This window comes from Saimiri boliviensis, chromosome 13, assembly GCF_048565385.1.
Source record: "Saimiri boliviensis isolate mSaiBol1 chromosome 13, mSaiBol1.pri, whole genome shotgun sequence".
NCBI classification, from domain to species: Eukaryota; Metazoa; Chordata; class Mammalia; order Primates; family Cebidae; genus Saimiri; species Saimiri boliviensis.
In genome coordinates this window covers 55,924,391-55,945,012 of record NC_133461.1, presented here as the reverse complement: position 1 = coordinate 55,945,012, position 20,622 = coordinate 55,924,391, and the positions used below count along the sequence as shown (strand labels likewise).

The following is a 20,622-nucleotide window of genomic DNA, read 5'->3' as shown; positions in this document are numbered from 1 at the left end:
AAGGCCACTGCAGCTGGAGAGAGCAATAAGTGATTATTTCTGTAACTGGAGTGATGAAAGTCATGCTACAAGTTCAGCTTCAGAACGCAGCTCCAGGGGTGACTCGGAGTGCGCCAGGAATCAGAAGGTCAACATGGCAGCCAGTGAGTGAAACAATTGACTTTATGGGCTTTGGACAGACTTCAGGCTCCCAAAATCCGTAGTCAAAGAGACATGTAGTTAAGAAAAATATTAAAATTCACTGAATTAATTCTTTCCTTCCTTTGTTCATTCAATCAACCGCATTTAATAAAATATGATAAACATAATCAGACATTTATTTTAAAAATGTCTACATAGCTGGTGTATAGCCCTCCGAAAGAGACAGCCCATAAAACAGCTTCCCTCTCAGAGATAATTATTTTAGAAAGGGAAAACCTTACCCTCCCATTGAAACCCCTGCTGCCAGGAAAGGAGCAGAAGGGCACAGGCTGTGTACATGGTGAATAACTGTCTCCAAGTCTTCAGTGTTAGCACAACAGTAAGTCCTTGGTGTCTGGAAGTAGTGACAAGTAAAGCACAACAATTACAATGTGAGGTTAATGATTTGTAAAATGCAGAAATGTATTTTACATTTAGGAGCAAGAAGTCATAAATATGAGAAAATAACCTTTGTTGGCACATACTGTAGTATTAATAATTTATCACTTTCCTGTCTTGCAGTGCACACATATGCCATTTGAAGTCAGCACAGTTAGACTGGCACTAGCAAAAAAAGGAACATTCAAGGAAGGCTTGATGCAGATGGGGCAAGACCAATACAAATACCTTAACTTAAAGTGCTGTACTCAAATGTGTCTCCAACCGAAACAGAACAATTTAGGGAAAAAAGCAGAGAATTGTGCTTTCTATCAAATAAAAAACAACCCAAACCCTCAAAGCCAAAATAACTTTTCTTTCTCCTCTTTTCCTGGTAAGACAGGGTCCTGCGCTGTCACTCAGTCTAGACTGCAGGGGCATGACCACAGCCCACTGCAGCCTTGACCTCCCAGGCTCAAGCAATCCTCTAACCTCAAACTCCTAAGTAGCTGAAACCACAGGTACAGGCCACCAAACACAGAATTTAAAAGAAAATGTTTTGTAGAGATTGGCGGGGGGGGGGAGGGGGGTCTTGCTATATTGTCCAGGCTGATTTTGAACTCCTGGGTTCCAGCCATTCACCTGCTTTGGCCTCCCAAAGTGTTGGGATTACAGGCATGAGCCTGTGCCTGGCCCAACGTAACTTTAAAAATAATTTATTTTTTCGAGATGGAGTTTTGCTGTCACCCAGGCTGAAGTGCAGTGCAGTGGCATGATCTTGCCTCACTGCAAGCTCTGCCTCCTGGGTTCAAGCAATTCTCTTGTCTCAGCCTCCTGAGTAGCTGGGATTATAGGTGCCTGCCAGCACACCCAGCTAATTTTTATATTTTTAGTAGAGACAGGGTTTCACTATGTTTGTCAGGCTGGTCTCAAACTCCTGACCTCAGGTGATTCACCCACTTCTGCCTTCCAAAGTGCTGGATTACAGGTGTGAGCCACTGCACCCAACCCCAAAAGTTTTGTCTTAGGCTTCTATCTGCTTATTCTCTGGTCAATACCCAGCTCTTGAAGTTCTTATCTACTCCTATATCTTCATCTACCACCTCTCCCCAGTGACTGAAGCTAAACCTCCACTGTCGCTTTCATCCTCAGCACCAGATCCAAATTTCCAAGTTCCAGCAGACAGCTGCCCTGTAATTGTTCTATCAGTACTTCAGATTCAAAATGCACAAAAATTAACCCATTTTCCTCTTCATGAAAACTCCCAATGCTTTTCCTAACTTCCCATTTTCCTACAAATGGCACTTATATTTTCCTAGTTAAAACTGTGGGCGACATAGTTTTCTCCCTCTCCCTTAACCACATAGCTGATAAACTGCCCAATCCTGTAGTTTCTTCCTTCTCAGTGAAAGGAAACTCTTCTCCACTCTAGTACAGGGCTGGTAAGCTGCATTCTCTTAAAAGGGCCCCTGAAGCAAGGATGTGAGTGCTAGCAGTGCATTTGGAAGGTAACACCAGGAAGCACCCACAGGAGAGTGGCAGAGTGAGTCAGGAAAGGCAGGAAGTCAATAAGGAAAATGATACTACAGGCAGTTTATGGCTGTGGGCAACTGGGACTCAAGCTCCTTGGGTTAGTCTGGGACACTGTGTTCAGCAAGGCTTATGGTGATCCCCAGTGAAAGGCAAAAGAGCTATTTATCCACCAATTCCCTTTTGGCCACTGGTTGAAGGTTTTCCTGGAGGATGTTAACTCCCTGGTACTTCTGGTCTACCCTAAGTGCAGTTCGGCAGGCACCAATGGCTACAGAAGGCCCCCAGTCACAGAGATACAGGAAGCCCTCAAAAAGGCATGCATGGGAATGCTAAGTGCCAAGCGGGGTAAAGATGTAGCACCAGCTGTCTTTGCTACAAGGCCTTGTCATCTCTCACCTGGACTGTCACAAAACCTCTTAACTGGTTAACTCCTGAGTTTTCCTGATAATCATTCATAATCCTACATTCAGTGCACTATCAGATTAATCTTCCTAGAGAACACTTCCAGCTCTAATCATGACAGTCTTTGCGCTTAAAATTTCTCATTAGATTTCCATTGCCTACTGAATTTAGGACCTTCTACCATATGATGGCGTGCCACCCTTCCAGTTCTGTGTTTTATTATTTCTCCAAATGTACAAACGTAGACCAATGGGATATTGTTCTCTTGCCTGCTAGGCCCCTTAATATCTTTGCCGCCTGTGTGACCTTCACCTGCCTGGTGTCCTTCACTGTCAACTTTGCCTGTTGAAATTGTGCACGGAATGTCACAAGGCTGGGCACGGTGGCTCATACCTGTAATCCCAGCACTTTGGGAGGCTAAGGTGGGCAGATAACTTGAGGTCAGGAGTTTGAGACCAGCCTGGCCAAATAACGAAACTCCCTATCTACCAAAAAATACAAAAGCTAGCCAGGCATGGTGGCATGTGCCTGTAATCCTAACTACTTGGGAGGCTGAGGTGGGAGATTGCTTCAACCCGGGAAGTGGAGGTTGCAGTGAGCCAAGACTGTGCCACTGCACTCCAGCCTGGGTGACAAAGTGAGACCTTGTCTCAAAAAAATAAATGTCGCAACAGGTGAGACTTGGCCCCTGTCCTTTAGGATCTCACAGCTATTCTCTATTCTGCTAATTGCCCTGTCCAGCCTGCTCCATGCCCTTTCCCATGGGAGTCTCTATCACTGTCTTTTGTCAAACTGAACTGACACACAGGACTAAAAGGAAGTAGCTCTGATTAATAAGTTCTGATATGCAAACCTATGCAGTTCTATCATACAGCGTCTTGCTACCTGATGGGTTACAACAGGAAACATCATCTGCCTTCTTTCTTCACAGGAGGTAAAGTTTGAAGTAAGCAGAGCCTACAGAACTCTGGACCCATTAAAGATTCACCCAGAATACACAGCAAAGACATTTATGGGGCAGTACATTGAATTGGTAGACTTTGCAAAAACTGTCTTCAGGCCTAAAGATACAACTAGAAACTTTTTAGACAAAAGACTGGTTAAATTCTGTTACTAGGGCTATGAACGCAACAGACAGCTATTCTGGTAGATGAAATCACATGTAATCAGAAGAGGGATGAAGGAAGACCTGGAAGGATTCCACTGGGTAGTGAAACTCATTCTGGGTGGGATGAGGATGGGAAAAATATAAAAAATCCAAAAAATATATCACTTCCAGCAGATATTTGGACATATTCAATAAGTTAGAATAATTTGATAATAATTACAGACCAACGTTGTTTAAATTATCCAACTGCAACTATGTTCAGAGAGCGACAGTAATTTATTTATTATCATTATTATTTTTTATAGAAAAGAGGTCTAACTATGTTGCTCAGGCTGGTCTCAAACTCCTGGGCTCAAGCAATCCTCCCACCTCGGCATCCCAAAGTGTTGGGATTACAGACACGAGCCACCATGCCTGGCCAACAACAGTAATTTAATGGCTGAAAGAGGTTAGTTCTAAAAAATGCATTGAAGAGAATGAAATATAACTACTATTATTTATATATAATAGGAAAATAATAAAGCATATATTTAATATTTATCTATGGACTACATCTAATTTATCCTTCTTAATCAACTAAGGGCTTTCTTTTTATTTTTTTTTGAGATGGAGTTTTGCTCTTGTTGCCCAGGCTGGAGTGCAATAGTGCAATCTCGGCTCAGCACAACCTCCACCTCCTGGGTTCAAGCGATTCTCCTGCCTCAGACTCCCAAGTAGCTGGGATTATAGGCATGCACCGCCACACCCAGCTAATTTTGTACTTTTAGTAGAGACAGGGATTCTCAATGTTGATCAGGCTGGATTTTAACTCCTGAGCTCAGGTGATCCACTGGCCTCAGCCTCCCAAAGTGCTGGGATTACAGGTGTGAGCCACAGCACCCAGCCGACTATGGGCTTCTTAAAAGTGGACAAACTGATTTCTCCTAACCTGAAAAACAATTTTCTTGTACCAGGTTTCGAAAATCTGTTTTAGAATTAATTTACAATTCTCTTCATTAAAAAAACAATTTTTGACCTAGACTCATTTTAAATTCCCTCTGTTAATCAGGTAGCTGGACTCTTCCTAGCTATTCTTGGCAAAGATTAATTTGCTAATCTGCAGTAGAAGCCATAACTCAGAATCCTTCTCTCTCAAGTCTGGGGTTACCGCACTTCCAATGCTGAACTAAGCTATCTAGAATTTTAGTGTTCTGTCCAGCAAAATGAAAACTGAAAAGGCCCAAGGAATGCCTTGTAAAAAATCATTTAAGTTTCATATTTACTTGATTGTAATGTTTGATGATCATCAGGATTTTAGAATATTTCATTTAGTATTCTTCTCTCAAGTACTTAATGATCTGTACTCAAATATTTGATTAGATGCATTTAAATGAACTCTGTGATTCCTGTGTGGATGTGGGTCTCCCCAGAAGGAATAATCCTTTTAAAATAAGACTAAATATGCTCTTTAATTGATCTCTGTGGTGAGACATGTTTTTCATTCTACCCATTCCCTGTCTAGTACCTACTAAGTTGCCTAAATTCTCCCTAGGAAAATTGATTTTATTTTTGGAATATGAGTTAATAAGAGTCAGAGAGAAGAAAAACTATTTGCACATAAATAAAACCAGCAGTTTAATGAAAAATCATTTCACCCAGTCACTGATAGACATATTAAATGACCAATTGTCTAAATTTGCCTGGGAATTTGCTAATTCTTAAAAATAACTAACCACAAAACAAAGGGCCCCAGGAAATATCCTGGCCAGCTGTGAGGCTGGCCTCTGTGCCATGTTCCTGCCAACACTCCAGATGGCTGCCGTACATGCTTGTGCCATCACGTTATGCAAGCCACACCAATCAATTAGCAGTTTTGTTAGTGGTTTACAGCAGGTCAGCCAGGAGTTATTTTCAGACCAGGCTCCTAAGAGGCAAATCTCGTGACTCACCTGGGTCAGGAAAGCTATCACATGCAGGACTACTCATCACCTCCCAGGGATTTGTAGCCCTGTTTATACATTAGACTCACCAAGGAGTGTTTAAATTACAGATACCTGGACTCTACCCCAGACCAAATGAATCAGAATCTCTGGGTGACAGGGTTCAGGGATCACTTTTTTTTTTTTTGGACAGTTTTGCTCGTTACCCAGGCTGGAGTGCAATGGCACAATACTGGCTCACTGTAACCTCTGACTCCTGGCTTCAAGTGATTCTCCTGCCTCAGCCTCCAAGTACCTAGATTAGAGGCATGCGCCACCACACCCTGCTAATTTTGCATTTTTAGTAGCGACAGGGTTTCTCCATGTTGGCCAGGCTGGTCTCAAACTTCCAATCTCAGGTGATCCACCGGCCTCAGCCTCCCAAACTGCTGGGATTACAGGTATGAGTCACCATGCCTAGTCAGGGATCAGTATTTTTAAATGTTTCCCAGGGATTCTAATGGGAGGCCAGAGTTGAGAGCCAAGAGAATAAATAGGGTGAGAGGTAAACAACAACAACAACAACAACAACAAAACAACAAGAGAACCAAAAGAATAACAGGTAAAAATATAAATAGAGGTTAAAAAAAAAACAAATAGAAGTTAAAAAAAAAAAAAGTTGAGAACCAAGAGAATAAATAGGGTGAGAGGTAAAAAAACAAAACAAAACAAAACAACAACAACAAAAAAAACCAAGAAGAGGATGCTGCAGTGTAAGAATGATAAAAGCTATTCTGAGTGACTCGGGAGAAGGGAAATTTAGTTCTACTTGGGTCTGAGTCTCTTGGATTCCTTGCAGTGTATGGGGAAGGACTCCCAAACATCTCATACCTTATAGGTCATATCTCGCCTGACACATATGAAGCATGATAGCTAGCTATTAAATTAGTATTTCTAAAACTCTTCAATTATTTAACAAAACATTCTTTCTCTTTTATTTTGAAGCTTTTTTTTTTTTTTTTTTTGAGCTAGGTTCTTGCTCTGTTACCCAGGCTGCAGTGCAGTGGCATGATCATGGCTCATTTAACCTCCTGGGCTCAAGCGATCTCCTGCCTCAACCTCCTGAGTAGCTAGGACTACAGGCATGTGCCATCATGCTCATGCCCAACTAATTTTTAAAATTTTTGTAGAGATAAGGTCTCATTATGTTGCTCAGGCTTGTCTCCAACTCCTGGGCTCAAGTGATCCTCCTGGCTTGGTCTCCCAAAGTGCTAGGATTACAGGTGTGAGCCACCACGCCTGGCTACCACCTTCTACATTGAAAATTTTTGTTATTATTAGACTGGACCTAACAATGTTAGGAGAAAATCCTCAAGGATTAAATGTGTTCACACCTACACCTGGCTAAGACCAGCTTTCCTGGGTTGTTACTGAAGGTAACAGGAGCCAGGACAGGTTATTTTTGAAGCACTTAGGAAACGGCTGACTTGGGTGGAACAATATGTCCACTAAGGAGGTACTGCACGTGAGAAAGGCACTGCCTAAAGGTAGAAATTGGAAACTAAATTGTGCCCTGGCGGGCCCTGACCTCTACACCCCTCCTCCCTCAGGTCATCACGGAGTCCCTTAATCCTTTCTGAATGCTTTCTTCAGAAAATGGCCCATCGTGGGAAGAGCTCTAATTCCCTCCTACCCTATTAGTTTCCATAGAAAAACTAAGGTGGAAAAGCTACTAGGAAAGAACAGATTTCTCTAGATCTGAGTCCTTAACCCTAAAGAATCTGAGGTTGGGGGGACGATCCTCTCTCTGAAAACGGTCCTTCCTTCTATTCCCAGATTATTAGCCGGACTTGACTGAAAGCCAGTACTGAAAGGTCAAGACACTAGGCTGCACAACCTGAGTTCCTGCTGTAAGACCACTAATCAGCTTTATGACTTCTGATCGTCACCCCACTTCTCCAGAGGCCTCCTCATCTGTGGAATGAGGTGGTTTTTGTTTTGAGGATTTGTGGACCTCTGAAGCAGAGCCATTCGAAATGCCAGTTCAGGATGAGATAAGGTGCTGGCATCAGAATGTAAATCAGCAAGCTGCTTCTCTCATTAAGGATGTACTGCGACAAGGGAAAGAACGTCAGCTTATCTAAACAGTGTGCAGAACTAAAGGCGGTTTATGTACTTTTAGGACTTTTAAAGTATATCAACCATTCTGGGCTGGGCACGGTGGCTCATCCCTGTAATTCCAGCACTTTGGGAAGCTGAGGCAAGCAGAGCACAAGTTCAAGAGATTGAGACCATCCTCGCCAACATGGTGAAACCCCATCTCTACTAAAAATACAAAAATTAGCCTGGTGTGGTGGTGCATGCCTGTAGTCACAGCTATTTGGGAGGCTGAGGCAGGAGAATCGCTTGAACCTGGGAGTGGAGGTTGCAGTGAGCTGAGATCACACCACTGCGCTCCAGGCGGTCGACAGAGTGAGACTCTGTCTGGAAAAAAAAAAAAAGTATATCAACAATTTAAAAAAAAAAAATTAATTTAGGAGCTAGGCACCTGGTAGCTCATGCCTGTAATCCCAGCAGGCATTACCGACCTTTGAGAGGCCACAGTGGGCAGATTACTTCTGCCAAATTTCAGTTAGAGAGGTGGTATAAATTCAAGAGATCTATTGTACAACATGGTGACTATCATTCATGACAATGTATTATATACTTGAAAGTCTTTCCACGGTGGAGGGAGAAAGCTCTGATATCTCTTCCTCTTCTTCTACAGGCACTAATTCCATCATAGGGACCCTATCCTCAAGATCTCGTTTAAACTTAACTACCTCCAAAGGCCCTGCCTCCCAATACCATCACCTTGATGGATTAGGGCTTCAACATATGAATGTGGGGGCGGGGAACACAAACATTGAGAGTCCATAACAATATTTTACAGCCATCATGATGTGTGAAAGTGCTGACCTGGGAGACAAAAGCAGCTCTCAACTCATCTACCAAACTTAGGGAAATCATTTACTCATTTAAATGTTCTCAGGTAATGTATATGTTAATTAGCTTGATTTAGCCATTTCACAATGTATACATATTTCAAAACATCATGTATATAATATACATATAATTTTCGTCCATTTTTAAAACTAATTAACTTTTTTTTTTGAGGCAGAGTCTCACTCTGTCGCTCAGGCTGCAGTACAGTGGCATGATCTCGTCTCACTGCAACCTCTGCCTCCTGGGTTCAAGTCATTCTCCTGTCTCAGCCTCCCAAATAGCTGGGATTACAGGCATGCACCACCATGCCCAGCTAACTTTTGTATTTTTAGTACAGATGGTGTTTCATCATGTTGGTCAGGCTGGTCTTGTACTCCTGACCTCAAGTGATCCACCCACCTTGGCCCCCCAAATTGCTGGGATTACAGGCGTGAGCCACTGTGCCTAGCCCTACATTGGCTTACATTCTGTCTCAGCTCCTCATCTTATCCGGGACTGGAGTCAGGTAGCCTGAGGAGTAGAGTTGGTCCACAGGCCACATTTTGGGCAGTGCTGCTTTAAATATTTTCCAGCTTCTGCTCGACCTTCTTGGCCCTCCCTTACCTGCTGAGTCAGCTCTAACTTCACATAGAAAGCACCTAAAGGAGGATTTTCTTTTTCTATTTTTTTTTTTTGAGATGGAGTTTCACTCTTGTTACCCAGGCTGGAGTGCAATGGCGCAATCTCGGCTCACCGCAACCTCTGCCTCCTGGGTTCAGGCAATTCTCCTGCCTCAGCCTCCTGAGTAGCTGGGATTACAGGCACATGCCACCATGCCCAGCTAATGTTTTGTATTTTTAGTAGAGAGGGGGTTTCACCATGTTGACCAGGATGGTCTCGATCTCTTGACCTCGTGATCCACCCGCCTCGGCCTCCCAAAGTGCTGGGATTACAGGCTTGAGCCACAATGCCCGGCCCTAGGATTTTCTTTTTAAAAGCTTTATGAGATGTAATTCACATACCATAGTTCATGTACAAGTCAATGGTTTTTAGTATGTATTCAGAGTGTACCATCATAATTTTTTTTTTTTTTTGAGATGGAGTTTCACTTTTTTTGCCCAGGCTGGAATGTGATGGTACCATCTTGGCTCACCTAAACCTCCGCCTCCTGGGTTCAAGCAATTCCCCTGCCTCAGCCTCTCGAGTAGCTGGGATTACAGGCCTGCACCACCACACCTAGCTATTTTTATATTTTTAGTAGAGAAGGGGTTTCTCCATGCTGGTCAGGCTGCTCTCTAACTCTCAACCACAGGTGATCTCCCCACCTCAGCCTCCCAAAGTGCTGAAATTACAGGCATGAGCCACTGCGCCCAGCTCATAATTTAAGAATATTTTTATCACACCAAAAAGACACCTCCTACTATTAGCAATCATCTCCGCCTCAAGCCTTAGGTGACCATTGATCTACTTTCTGTGTCTGCAGATTTGCCTATTTTGAATATTTCATATAAATGGACTCATACAATATGTGGCCTGTTGAGATGAACTTCTTCACTTAGCATAATGCTTTCAAAGTGAATCCATGCATTCAAGCCTACATTCCTTTTTAATGTAGAATAGTATTCCAGGATATGGAGATATCACATTTTGTTTATCCATTCATCTGTTGATGAATGCCTGGGTTGTTTTTACCTTTTGGCTATTATGAATAATGCTGCTGCAACTATTTACATATAAGTTTTTTTACTTTTGTTTTTGATTTTTATTTTTTAGAGACAGGGTCTCTGCTACCCAAGCTGGAGTGCAATGGCACAAACACAGCTCACTGCAGCCTCAAACTCCTGGGCTCAAGCAATCCTCCTGCCCCAGCCTCCCAAGTAGCTGGGACAACAGACATGTGCTACCATACTTGGCTAATTTTTTTTTTTTTTTTGTAAAGATAAGGTCCTACTATGTTGCTTAGACTGGTTTTGAACTTCTGGGCTCAAGTGATCCTCCTGTCTTGGCCTCCCAAAAGTGCTGGGATTACAGGTGTGAGGCACTGTGCCTGTTCCATGTATAAGTTTTTGTGAAAACATGTATTTTCTTTTCTCTTGGAGAGGAATTGCTGGGTCATAGGTAACTCTGTTTTAACTTTTGGAGGAACTGCCAGACTGTTTTCCAAAGTGGCAAGGATGCCTTTCTTATTGGGTTAGGAACACAGAAGTCTGTATAGTCCCATAACTAAAAATAGGAAACCCAATATCCTATAACTTTATACAGGATCCATAATTTTAGTTATAGATCCTATAACTAAAAATAGCTTTCTGTGTCTAGAGATGTCTATTTTGAATATTAGCTATAGGATCTATAACTACATTTGTAGATTTTAGTTATAGATCCTATAAGTAAAAATAGCTTTCAACAAACTCAACTTTGGCTAAATTATTTGTAAATTACCATTCCTAAACAAAGTTCAAAAAGTAATCAGGGAATTTGTGGGTAACTTAGATTGCTATGCTTGAAAACCAATCAGCAGGGGAGAAGAAAAAGTCCCATCTATTCCAAGGTTCCTAGAACGCTACGTGAATATCTGAGGTTTAATCTACTGAGACTAGGGCTGTCTGTCTCCTGTAGAAAACAGCCCCAGGGAGGCAAGGTACAGGATGCTCATTTTCACTCAATCTTACAATGGCTAATTGAAAATGAGGACAGAGCCGGGCGCGGTGGCTCAAGCCTGTAATCCCAGCACTTTGGGAGGCTGAGGTGGGTGGATCACGAGGTCAAGAGATTGAGACCATCCTGGTCAACATGGTGAAACCCCGTTTCTACTAAAAATCAAAAAAATGAGCTGGGCATGATGGCACATGCCTGTAATCCCAGCTACTCAGGAGGCTGAGGCAGGAGAATTGCCTGAACCCAGGAGGCGGAGGTTGCGGTGAGCTGAGATCACGCCATTGCACTCCAGCCTGGCCAGCCTGGGTAACAAGAGTGAAACTCCGCCTCAAAAAAAAAAAAAAAAAAAAAAGAAAATGAGGACAGTATGGCAGTGGAAAATTTCTACTTTCTTATTCTCCTTTTTTTTTTAATAGAATACTATAAATTCTAAGTATATCTCTAACACTTCCACTCCTAGGAGAACTGCTTACCCTAAATTTCATTTCACCTTTGCTAGTTCTTGTGGGCTAATTTCAGTAAGAGACAGTTCCTTCCTGTTTGATTCATCTTTTGTTCTTTTTTATGCCTTAGGGTCTCACTTACTCTGGGTCTGAGGTACATTAAAATCTTTCTGGAACAAGGTGAGGTATAAAGAAACATTCGAGTTCCTCTAGTATGAAACAGTAATTGCTCGTAGCTCGAAGACAGAAGCAGGATTACCAAGGGATCTAAATATCAACATTAGCTCTAATTATCAATATTAGTGTCTCATTTTTTGATCCAACTTGAAAAATAATAAGGATGTAGAATGACCAAAATGTAATTATATCCTTTTGGAACAAGTGCTTTAAAAAAGAAATTCAAGGAAGCAAACTAATTAATTAAATGTATACTTCTTATACTCTAATGATCTAATGAGTTAATATAGTAGCAATCATGCCTTGGATTATAAACAGCTCAGTTTAATTTTAATTAATTAATTCATTAATTTTTTTGAGATGGAGTCTCACTCTTGTTGCCCAGGCTGGAGTACAGTGGCATGATCTGGGCTCACTGCAACCTCTGCCTCCTGGTTCAAGTGATTCTCCTGCCTCAGCTTCCCAAGTAGCTGGGATTACAGGTATGTCCCACTATGCCTGGCTACTTTTTGTATTTTTTGTAAAGACGGAGTTTCGCCATGTTGGCCAGCTTTGTCTCGAACTCCTTGAACTCCTGACCTCAGGTGATCTGCCTGCCTCAGCCTCCCAAAGTGCTAGGATTACAGCCAGCGTGCCCAGCCTATTTTTATTTATTATTTTTTAATTTAATAGAGATAGGGTTTCACCATGTTGGCCAGGCTGGTCTTGGACTTCTGGGCTCAAGTTACCTGTCTGCCTTGGCCTCCCAAAGTGCTGGGATTACAGGCAGAAGATACTATGCATGGCCCTAAAAAGCTTTATTTTTCAAGATATTTCAAGTTTATTATTTATGTTTGTTTGTTTTTGAGATGGAGTCTTGCTCTGTCACCCAGGCTAGAGTGTAGTGGCGCAATCTCGGCTCACTGCAACCTCTGCCTCTGGGTTCAAGTGATTCTCCTGCCTCAGCCTTCCAAGTAGCTAGGACTAAAGGTGTGTGCTACCACGTTTGGCTAGTTTTTTAATATTTTTAGTAGAGATGGAGTTTAACCACACTGACCAGGCTGATCTTGAAGTCCTGGCCTCAAGTGATCCGCCGGCCTTGGCTTCCCAAAGTGTTGGAATTACAGGCATGAGTTACCGCCCCCAGCCTCCTGTTTATTATTTAATGTGAACTTGAAACATCCTTGCGAAGTGGCAAGTGCATATTATTATCTTTTTCAGTGAAGAAAAAGAGAGGAAGTTTATTTGACTTGTACTTTATCACTTATAGCTGGTTAGTGGTGACAACAGAACTTGAACTTGGGACTTCTTACTGAGTCTGAGGTACTTTCTGCTACATACACCCAAGCTGCCTGCCAGACTGTAACTCTAACAACTTAGTGTGTTATTAGCTATTTTGAGACACGTATTTGCTGGGGGCTACTAGTTAATCAAAATTTAACCAACACACTGTGTAAGACTCCAGAGACCCAGCTACTCTTACTTAGAACTCAGTGAATTCTTCCTGGAGATTTTTAAAAAATACAATTAAAGCTTATGAGCTGAAAGTTACTGGGTTGCTACACTATTTCAAAGCAAATTTCTAATTAACTTTTTTTTTTTTTTTTTTTTGAGTCTTGCTCTGTCCCCCAGGCTAGAGTGCAGTGGTGCAATCTAGGCTCACTGCAACCTTCACCTCCCAGGTTCAAGTAATTCTCCTGCCTCAGCCTCCCAAGTAGCTGAAATTACAGGCGCCTGCCACCATGCCTGGTTATTTTTTGTAGTTTTAGTAGAAACAGGGTTTCATCATCTTGGCCAGGCTGGTCTCAAACTCCTGACCTCGTGATCCACCTGCCTTGGCCTCCCAAAGTACTGGGTTTACAGACGTGAGCCACCATGCCTGGCCCTAATTAACTTTAAGGAGAGAATGTTTTTAAAGCATCCTTCTCCTCTTTTTCTCTCCTATTTGTTGTTTCTTTTTTCTTTTTAAAATGTAAATATATATATTTTTGAGACAGGGTTTCAATATGTTGCCCAGGCTGGTCTTGAAATCCTGGGCTCAAGTGATCCTCCCATCTTGGCCTCCCAAAGTGTTGGGATTGCAGGTGTGAACCACCACTCCCAGTCTGTTGTTTCTTAAGCTTCCAACCATCAACCTACCCTTTTGCTCTACACATGCCCTAACTAATCTCAACTACTCCTGAACTTCAACTTCTACCTGCACACTGATAATCTCAGTCCCTCTCTCTCTTGCTTGTCTACTTCTCCTGAAGGCCAGTCCAGTCCATCCAAAAATTTATTGAAATTTCCACCAGGATGATCTAAAAACACGTTAAACATCTAAAATGAAATCTCTTATCTTTGTTACATCATAATCTCACAAATTCTCCTAAATTTCCTATTTCAGCAAATACCAGCATCTTCCATCAGCCAGCCAAGCTTGAAATGTTACCCTTGACTCCCTTGTCTTGACTTCCCACAATACAACTAATAACTATTTTCTTCCCCATGAATACTACTTAGTTTTGCTCTCTCCTCTTTATTCCTCCTCCATCTGCATTCAAACTCCAAACTCCACGTGGGTCTGTAGTAACTGCTTTCTAACTGGCCTCCCAGCCTCCAGTGTCCTTCCCTTCCATCTTTCTTTCCTACACACCACTGCCACGGTTCTTTTTCTAAAACATGACCATGATCAAATTATGCCCTTGCTTCAAAACATCAATGGTTCAATACCAGGTTTCTTAGGATTCTACATGTGATTCTTTAAAATCTGGTCCTACCCTTCTAGAAAAATTCCTGTCACTTCTGGAATAGTAAGAAGGCATAATGGTCAAGAATGTAAGCACATAGTCAGATCACCTAGGTCTGAATCCTGGCTCTGCTATTTATTGGCTGGAGTAAGTTCCTAACCTACCAGTGTCTTGTTTTCTTCATCTGTAAAATGCAGGATAGGGCCAGGTACAGTGGCTCATGCCCGGAATCTCAGCACTTTGGGAGGATCACTTGAGTCCAGGAGTTTTGAGACCAGCCTGGGCAACAGAGTGAGACACCATCTCTACACATCAATCAATCAATCAATAATCAGTCAGGCATGGTGGCACGCACCTCTGGTTCCAGCTACTTGGGAAGCTGAGGTGGAAGGATTACTTGAGCCCAGGAGTTTGAGACTACAGTGAGCCATGATTGTGCCACTGCAATCCAGCCTGGGCAACAGGGCAAGACCCTGTCTCCAAAAGGAAAAAGGAAATGGGGGATAATGGTGACTATACTTACCTAATTCATTGGGTTGTTTCTGTTTCTTAATAGTAAATAGGAAAAGATGTAACTGATACATTCTATAGATTATATAAATATTAGATAAAATTATCATCACCATCATCATCATCATCATCCAGCCACAGTAAGTAGTTGCTATTCCATGCACTTTCTACTACCTTGCTCTTTGTGCTGAGAGAGCCTCTTTCCTCCCTTTGGAGGTTCAATACCACAGCCTTCAAGATCCAACTCAGAATGCTACTCCTCTCTAAGTTCTCCCACCTCCCCCAGGTGCTTTGTTACTTTTTCCCTTTGTGCTCTGTAGCTTTAATAAAGGCTACTGTTACACTTAGCACTGTGTATATTTTTATTGACTTGACTCTCTTCCACAACTAAAGTTTGAGCTCCTGAAGATTAGGGCTGTGTCTCATTAATATGTATATCTTCACCCTATTGCCTTGCACAGTGCCTGATTTAACAGGCACACACCATGGCTTTGCTCAATGAACAGATCTTTGTCCTTCACTTTACAGAGAACTAACTAGCTCGGCTTTGCAGCACATTATTTCCCTGAGAGGCTCAGACCACATCTTCCCCCGCTTTGTGTCCTGGAAGAATGTACAGCAGACAAGAGCTGCTCAAAATGATCTGCCTGGGCCAGGGCCACAGTGACACATTCAAATCTTTCCCTTTAGAGTATATTATCTGTCTACGAGATTCCTAAAGGGCTGGACTGAATGAGGAAATGTGAACTTTCACATTTACTACAAGGCACTTGTGTAAGACCATAACACTCTATAACCTTTGCTTTTGAAATCGTATTTATCTTCATTCCCTCCAGTAAGAGCTTTTTTCTTCCCAAGTTCTTATAAAGTGTTGACATTTGTGACCTGATTGTAAATTTTTATTTCCAGCATGACTTAATTATTTATAGTCTTAATGTCATTCTCTATCAATGACCCGAAAAAGTTTCTTTCTATTCTAGTATAATTGCCTTTGACCTTTTCAGATTGTAAAAAATGAAGTTAAAAAGCTAAAGAACATTCTAGCTAGTAGAATATTTCTCATTCCAACTCACAGATTTAAACATCAGACAGAGTGATTTTCTAAGAGGTGAAAGATCTATCCTAGCAAAAACTCAGAATTGGAGGGAAAAAAAAGATCTGATATAAATTTTAAAAGGTTTCAATAACATTTCTACCATGTAAACTTCAGCTGGCAAACAGGCACATAACATACAAAATTGTTTCATGACAAACAAATTTCGTAAGTGAAAAAAAGTCACTGTATTAATTTGTTTTGCATTGGTTAATTTTTTTTTTTTTTTTGAGACAGAGTTTCACTCTTGTTACCCAGGCTGGAGTGCAGTGGCGCAATCTCGGCTCACCGCAACCTCCGCCTCCTGGGCTCAGGGAATTCTCCTGCCTCAGCCTCCTAAGTAGCTGGGATTACAGGCACGCGCCACCACGCCCAGCTAGTTTTTTGTATTTTTAGTAGAGACGGGGTTTCACTATGTTGACCAGGATGGTCTCGATCTCTCGACCTCGTGATCCACCCGCCTTGGCCTCCCAAAGTGCTGGGATTACAGGCTTGAGCCACCGCGCCCGGCCCGCATTGGTTAATTTTTAAAGATAATGTGTTTTGCATTAAAAATGAAGCCTTCTCTTCCCAGTTCTCTTCCAAGTCAGAAAAAGCTGGGTTGAGAGGGCAGGAAAAAAAAATGATGTTAGGTGAATAACTATTGATGTTAAAATATAGTAAGTACAAAAGTTCAGTTACCAAATAGAATCTTAATTTTTATAAAGACAGTAATATATTACTTTTTCTTATATATATAGAATCTGAATGAAAACAGACTAAGGGAATTTCCCTGGCTATATAATAATGGGTCTTGTAAATTTCCTTTTTTTCCATATCTGTATTTTTCTATAATAAATTTGTATTGCTTACATAAAGAGTTATTTAAACAAAAAGAATATGCTTTTTGTTATAAAACTAGAAATGATTCTTTTAAAAAATTAAGACTGTTATCATTTAAATTTACTTACCAAGAGATTCTCCCCCGCCACTCCTCTGTTGTTAAAAACCACACATCTAAAAACCAGGAAAGCAATTTTCATTATTTCTACACATGATTCTTGTTCATGATATAATATTAAAATCATCTTACTGATACTGACTTCAAGTACTAAAATATTTTAAAAATCTGTCTTACAGGTATGATAATGTTTGACTATTTCATCTAAATACACTAAAATAAAATTCCAGTTCTCTAAATTCCACATGTGGGTTCAAACTAGAAAACTGCGTATTGAGCCGGGCGCGGTGGCTCAAGCCTGTAATCCCAGCACTTTGGGAGGCCGAGGCGGGTGGATCACGAGGTCGAGAAATCGAGACCATCCTGGTCAACATGGTGAAACCCCGTCTCTATTAAAAGTGCAAAAAATTAGCTGGGCATGGTGGTGCGTGCCTGTAATCCCAGCTACTCAGGAGGCTGAGGCAGGAGAATTGCCTGAGCCCAGGAGGCGGAGGTTGCGGTGAGCCGAGATCGCGCCATTGCACTCCAGCCTGGGTAACAAGGGCGAAACTCCGTCTCAAAAAAAAAAAAAAAAAAAAGAAAACTGCATATTGAAGTGATGTTAATTTTTCCTACCAAAAGAGTAGAGTATTTCCAACTTCTTCCTATGCACATATGTGGGCCTCCAATAAGTGTTTTTAAAACAATTCTAAATACAAGTCCAATTTAAATTTTTTTTTTCTTTTTCTTTTTTTTTTTTTTAAGACAGTCTCCCTCTTGTCGCCCAGGCTGGAGTGCAGTAGTGCAATGTCAGCTCATTGCAACCTCTGTCTCCCAGGTTCAAGCAATTCTCCTGCCTCGGCCTCCCGAGTAGCTGGGATTCAGGCACCCACCACTGCGCCCCGCTAATTTTTTTGTATTTTTAGTAAAGACAGGTTTCATCATGTTGACCAGGCTGGTCTTGAACTCCTGACCTCATGTGATCCACCCGCCTCGGTCTCCCAAAGTGCTGGGATTACAGGCATGAACCACTGTGCCTGGCCATGTTTTTGCTTTAAACAAAGAAAAAATACGTTTTCTACCTATTGTATTTACAACATTGATACGTATCTACTTATATCCTAAGAAATAGCTCTTGCCCCATTAAGGCTCAGCAAACATGGACACCAGAATTTTACATGAAGCATAAACATCACAAGTAGAGCCACAAAGAGCCTGGCACTTTAGCTGGTGGGATGGGCCCCTTTATGCTACTGCTTAGTGTTCAGTTGACCTAGGTAGGAAAGGTGAACCTGGGTTTTCTCTGACTCTGTTTTTATCTGCTGGGTAAATGGGCTCAGATCAATGTAAAGGGTTTAGATCAGTGTTGGCTCAAGTAAGTACTCGGTGAAAGTTAGCTATCAGTAGTAATGGTAGTTGTAGTGTTGTGTGGTTTCAAAAGTTATTCCATATTTACAATATTTAACTCTCATTTAACTTTCAGGGAAACATAGCCCCAGATATGTATTTTTACCATCCTTAGACAAAATCCTGACTTGTGTCTACACAGGTTCTCGCTGATTTAGTAAGTCTATATTCAAAACAATTAAAATTCATTCACTGCAATCTTCGCCTCCCAGATTCAAGTGACTCTCCTGCCTCAGTCTCATAAGTAGCTGGGATTACAGGCACGTGCCACCATGCCTGGCTAATTTTTATACTTTTAGTAGAGACAGGATTCACCTTGTTGGCCAGGTTGTTCTAGAACTCTTGATCTCAAGTGATCTGTCTGCCTTGGCCTCCCAAAATGTTGAGATTACAGGCGTTGAGCCATCATGTCTGGCCAGCCTGGCTAATTTTAAAAATTATTTGTAGAAACAGGATTTCACCACATTGCCCAGGTTGGCCTCCAACTCCTGGGCTCAAGCGATCCTGTTGTCTTGGCCTCCCAAATGCTGGGATTACAGGCATAAGCCACAGTGCTCAGCTCGAGAAATTGTTTTCAAACTATAAATACATGCAGAAAAGTTAGAGTACGCTCAGCGACTCCTTTATCTTTTCTTGCTAAGAAGAATGGCAAGATGTCTGGATATAAATAAAATTTCAGTTGGCCATTTGTATTTACTTCCATAAGCACCTAAGTCACACAGGAATCAGTGCTAAAGTTAATTATGACCTTGAAACTTGAAGCTCCCAGTCATTCAGAAAAGAACCACTTTAGAGTACAAGCATTAAATAAGGATTAAAATGGCTTCTGGGGCAAGATGTCATCATGTGACTGCCAGGGAGAGAAGGCAAGAGCACTAGTGAGGGGAAAGAAAAAGATGATTTGCAAACTCATGAAAAAGCAGCCTATACATCTGGGATTTTCTTCTGAATGCAGACTGGGATATTTGCACTTCCCTTCAGGCAACTTTAGAAAGTGGATCATAGTTCTGGTAGCTCTTGCCAGAGGAGGAATTGTAGTGACCTCTCCATAAGGCTTTGTTCCTAATGATGTTTAATCAGTAATAGTCATCATTGTATACTTTAAGCCTTGGACGTGGGGCAGAGAGATAAGAAAGAATAAGGAAGCAAAGCAGCTACAGAGGATGGCAGAAAGAAGTCTACCATTCTGTCCCTTCTCCCACTCCAGCTGGTGATGAACAACCAGCTCTTTTTATTTAACCCCTTTGCTTACTCTGACAGTCATCGGGGAACACTTTACACATAGAGCTGAAAGAGCTGGCTGTGAAACTACTATTCCTAAGGGATTGAAAAGTCTGTAAACCTCTTCTTCTTTTTTATTTTCTTTAGAGATAAGATCTCTCTGTTGCCCAGGTTGGAGTGCAGTGGCACAATCACGGCTCACTGCAGCCTCAACCTCCTGGGCTCAAGTGATTCTCAGCCTCCTGAGTAGCTGGGACTACAGGCACAAGCCACCATACCAAGCTAATTTTTAAATTCTTTTGTAGAGATTGAGACATAGGGAGCTATGTTGCCCAGGCTGGTCTTGAACTTGTGAGCTCTAACAATCCTCTGGTCTCAGCCTCCCAAAGTTCTAGGGTTACAGGTATGAGCCACTGTGCCCAGCCTCTGTTAAGCTTCTGTAACAGCTCTCTCCAATTAATTTTTACAGTTATCTCAAACAATTCTAAAGGGCATGTATATGAGGGAAATTGTTCTGCAAAGCTTATTTTTCCTACATATTTGAACTATATAAATTTTTTCCTCAAAACAAGGAAAATGTAAAGAGAAGAAATATCAAATAAAGAACAAACCTGGTAAGAAGAACCTTCTGCAAAACTGATTAAGAAAGGCTTCATAAAAAGGTAGATAGAGCTTAATAAGGACTTGAAAAATAGTAAAGATTCCAGCAAAAGGCAAATGTGAGACGCATTGTAAAGGGAGTAATGTAAGCAAAGATATAAGATGAGAATTTATTAAATGTTCTAAGGAATGAAAAATCAATTATCAGTTGAAAAGTGGCTACACAGACAGTAATAATAGAAAATAAGAATGGAAAAATAGGTTAGGACAAAAATAAACATAAGGTTCTGAATTCCAGGCTAAGAAAAGATGGTAAGGAAGTTCTGCCTCTAGTAATGTCCAGGTAGATCCTATAAGGCCAAGCCTTCCATAGAATAACTACATATTCTTGAAAAAATATAAAGGCAGTAGAGAAGAACGACAACA

The 20,622-nt window shown here is 41.5% G+C and overlaps 1 protein-coding gene across 2 annotated transcripts in view; it reads right to left on the bottom strand.

The window, feature by feature from the left end:
• Positions 1 to 20,622, bottom strand: part of ABHD3 (abhydrolase domain containing 3, phospholipase) — a 49,870-nt gene that overhangs the window by 16,296 nt on the left and 12,952 nt on the right. Inside the window, exons 4-5 of one of the 2 annotated variants that reach the window (XM_039463843.2) lie at positions 17,000 to 17,045; positions 423 to 535 (exon numbers count right to left, since the gene is read on the bottom strand). The exons of the other annotated variant lie outside the window; for it this stretch is intronic. Of the exons in view, the coding sequence (XP_039319777.1) occupies positions 423 to 535; positions 17,000 to 17,045 (159 nt within the window). The remainder of the gene's footprint in view (positions 1 to 422; positions 536 to 16,999; positions 17,046 to 20,622) is intronic. 2 annotated transcript variants of the gene reach the window in all.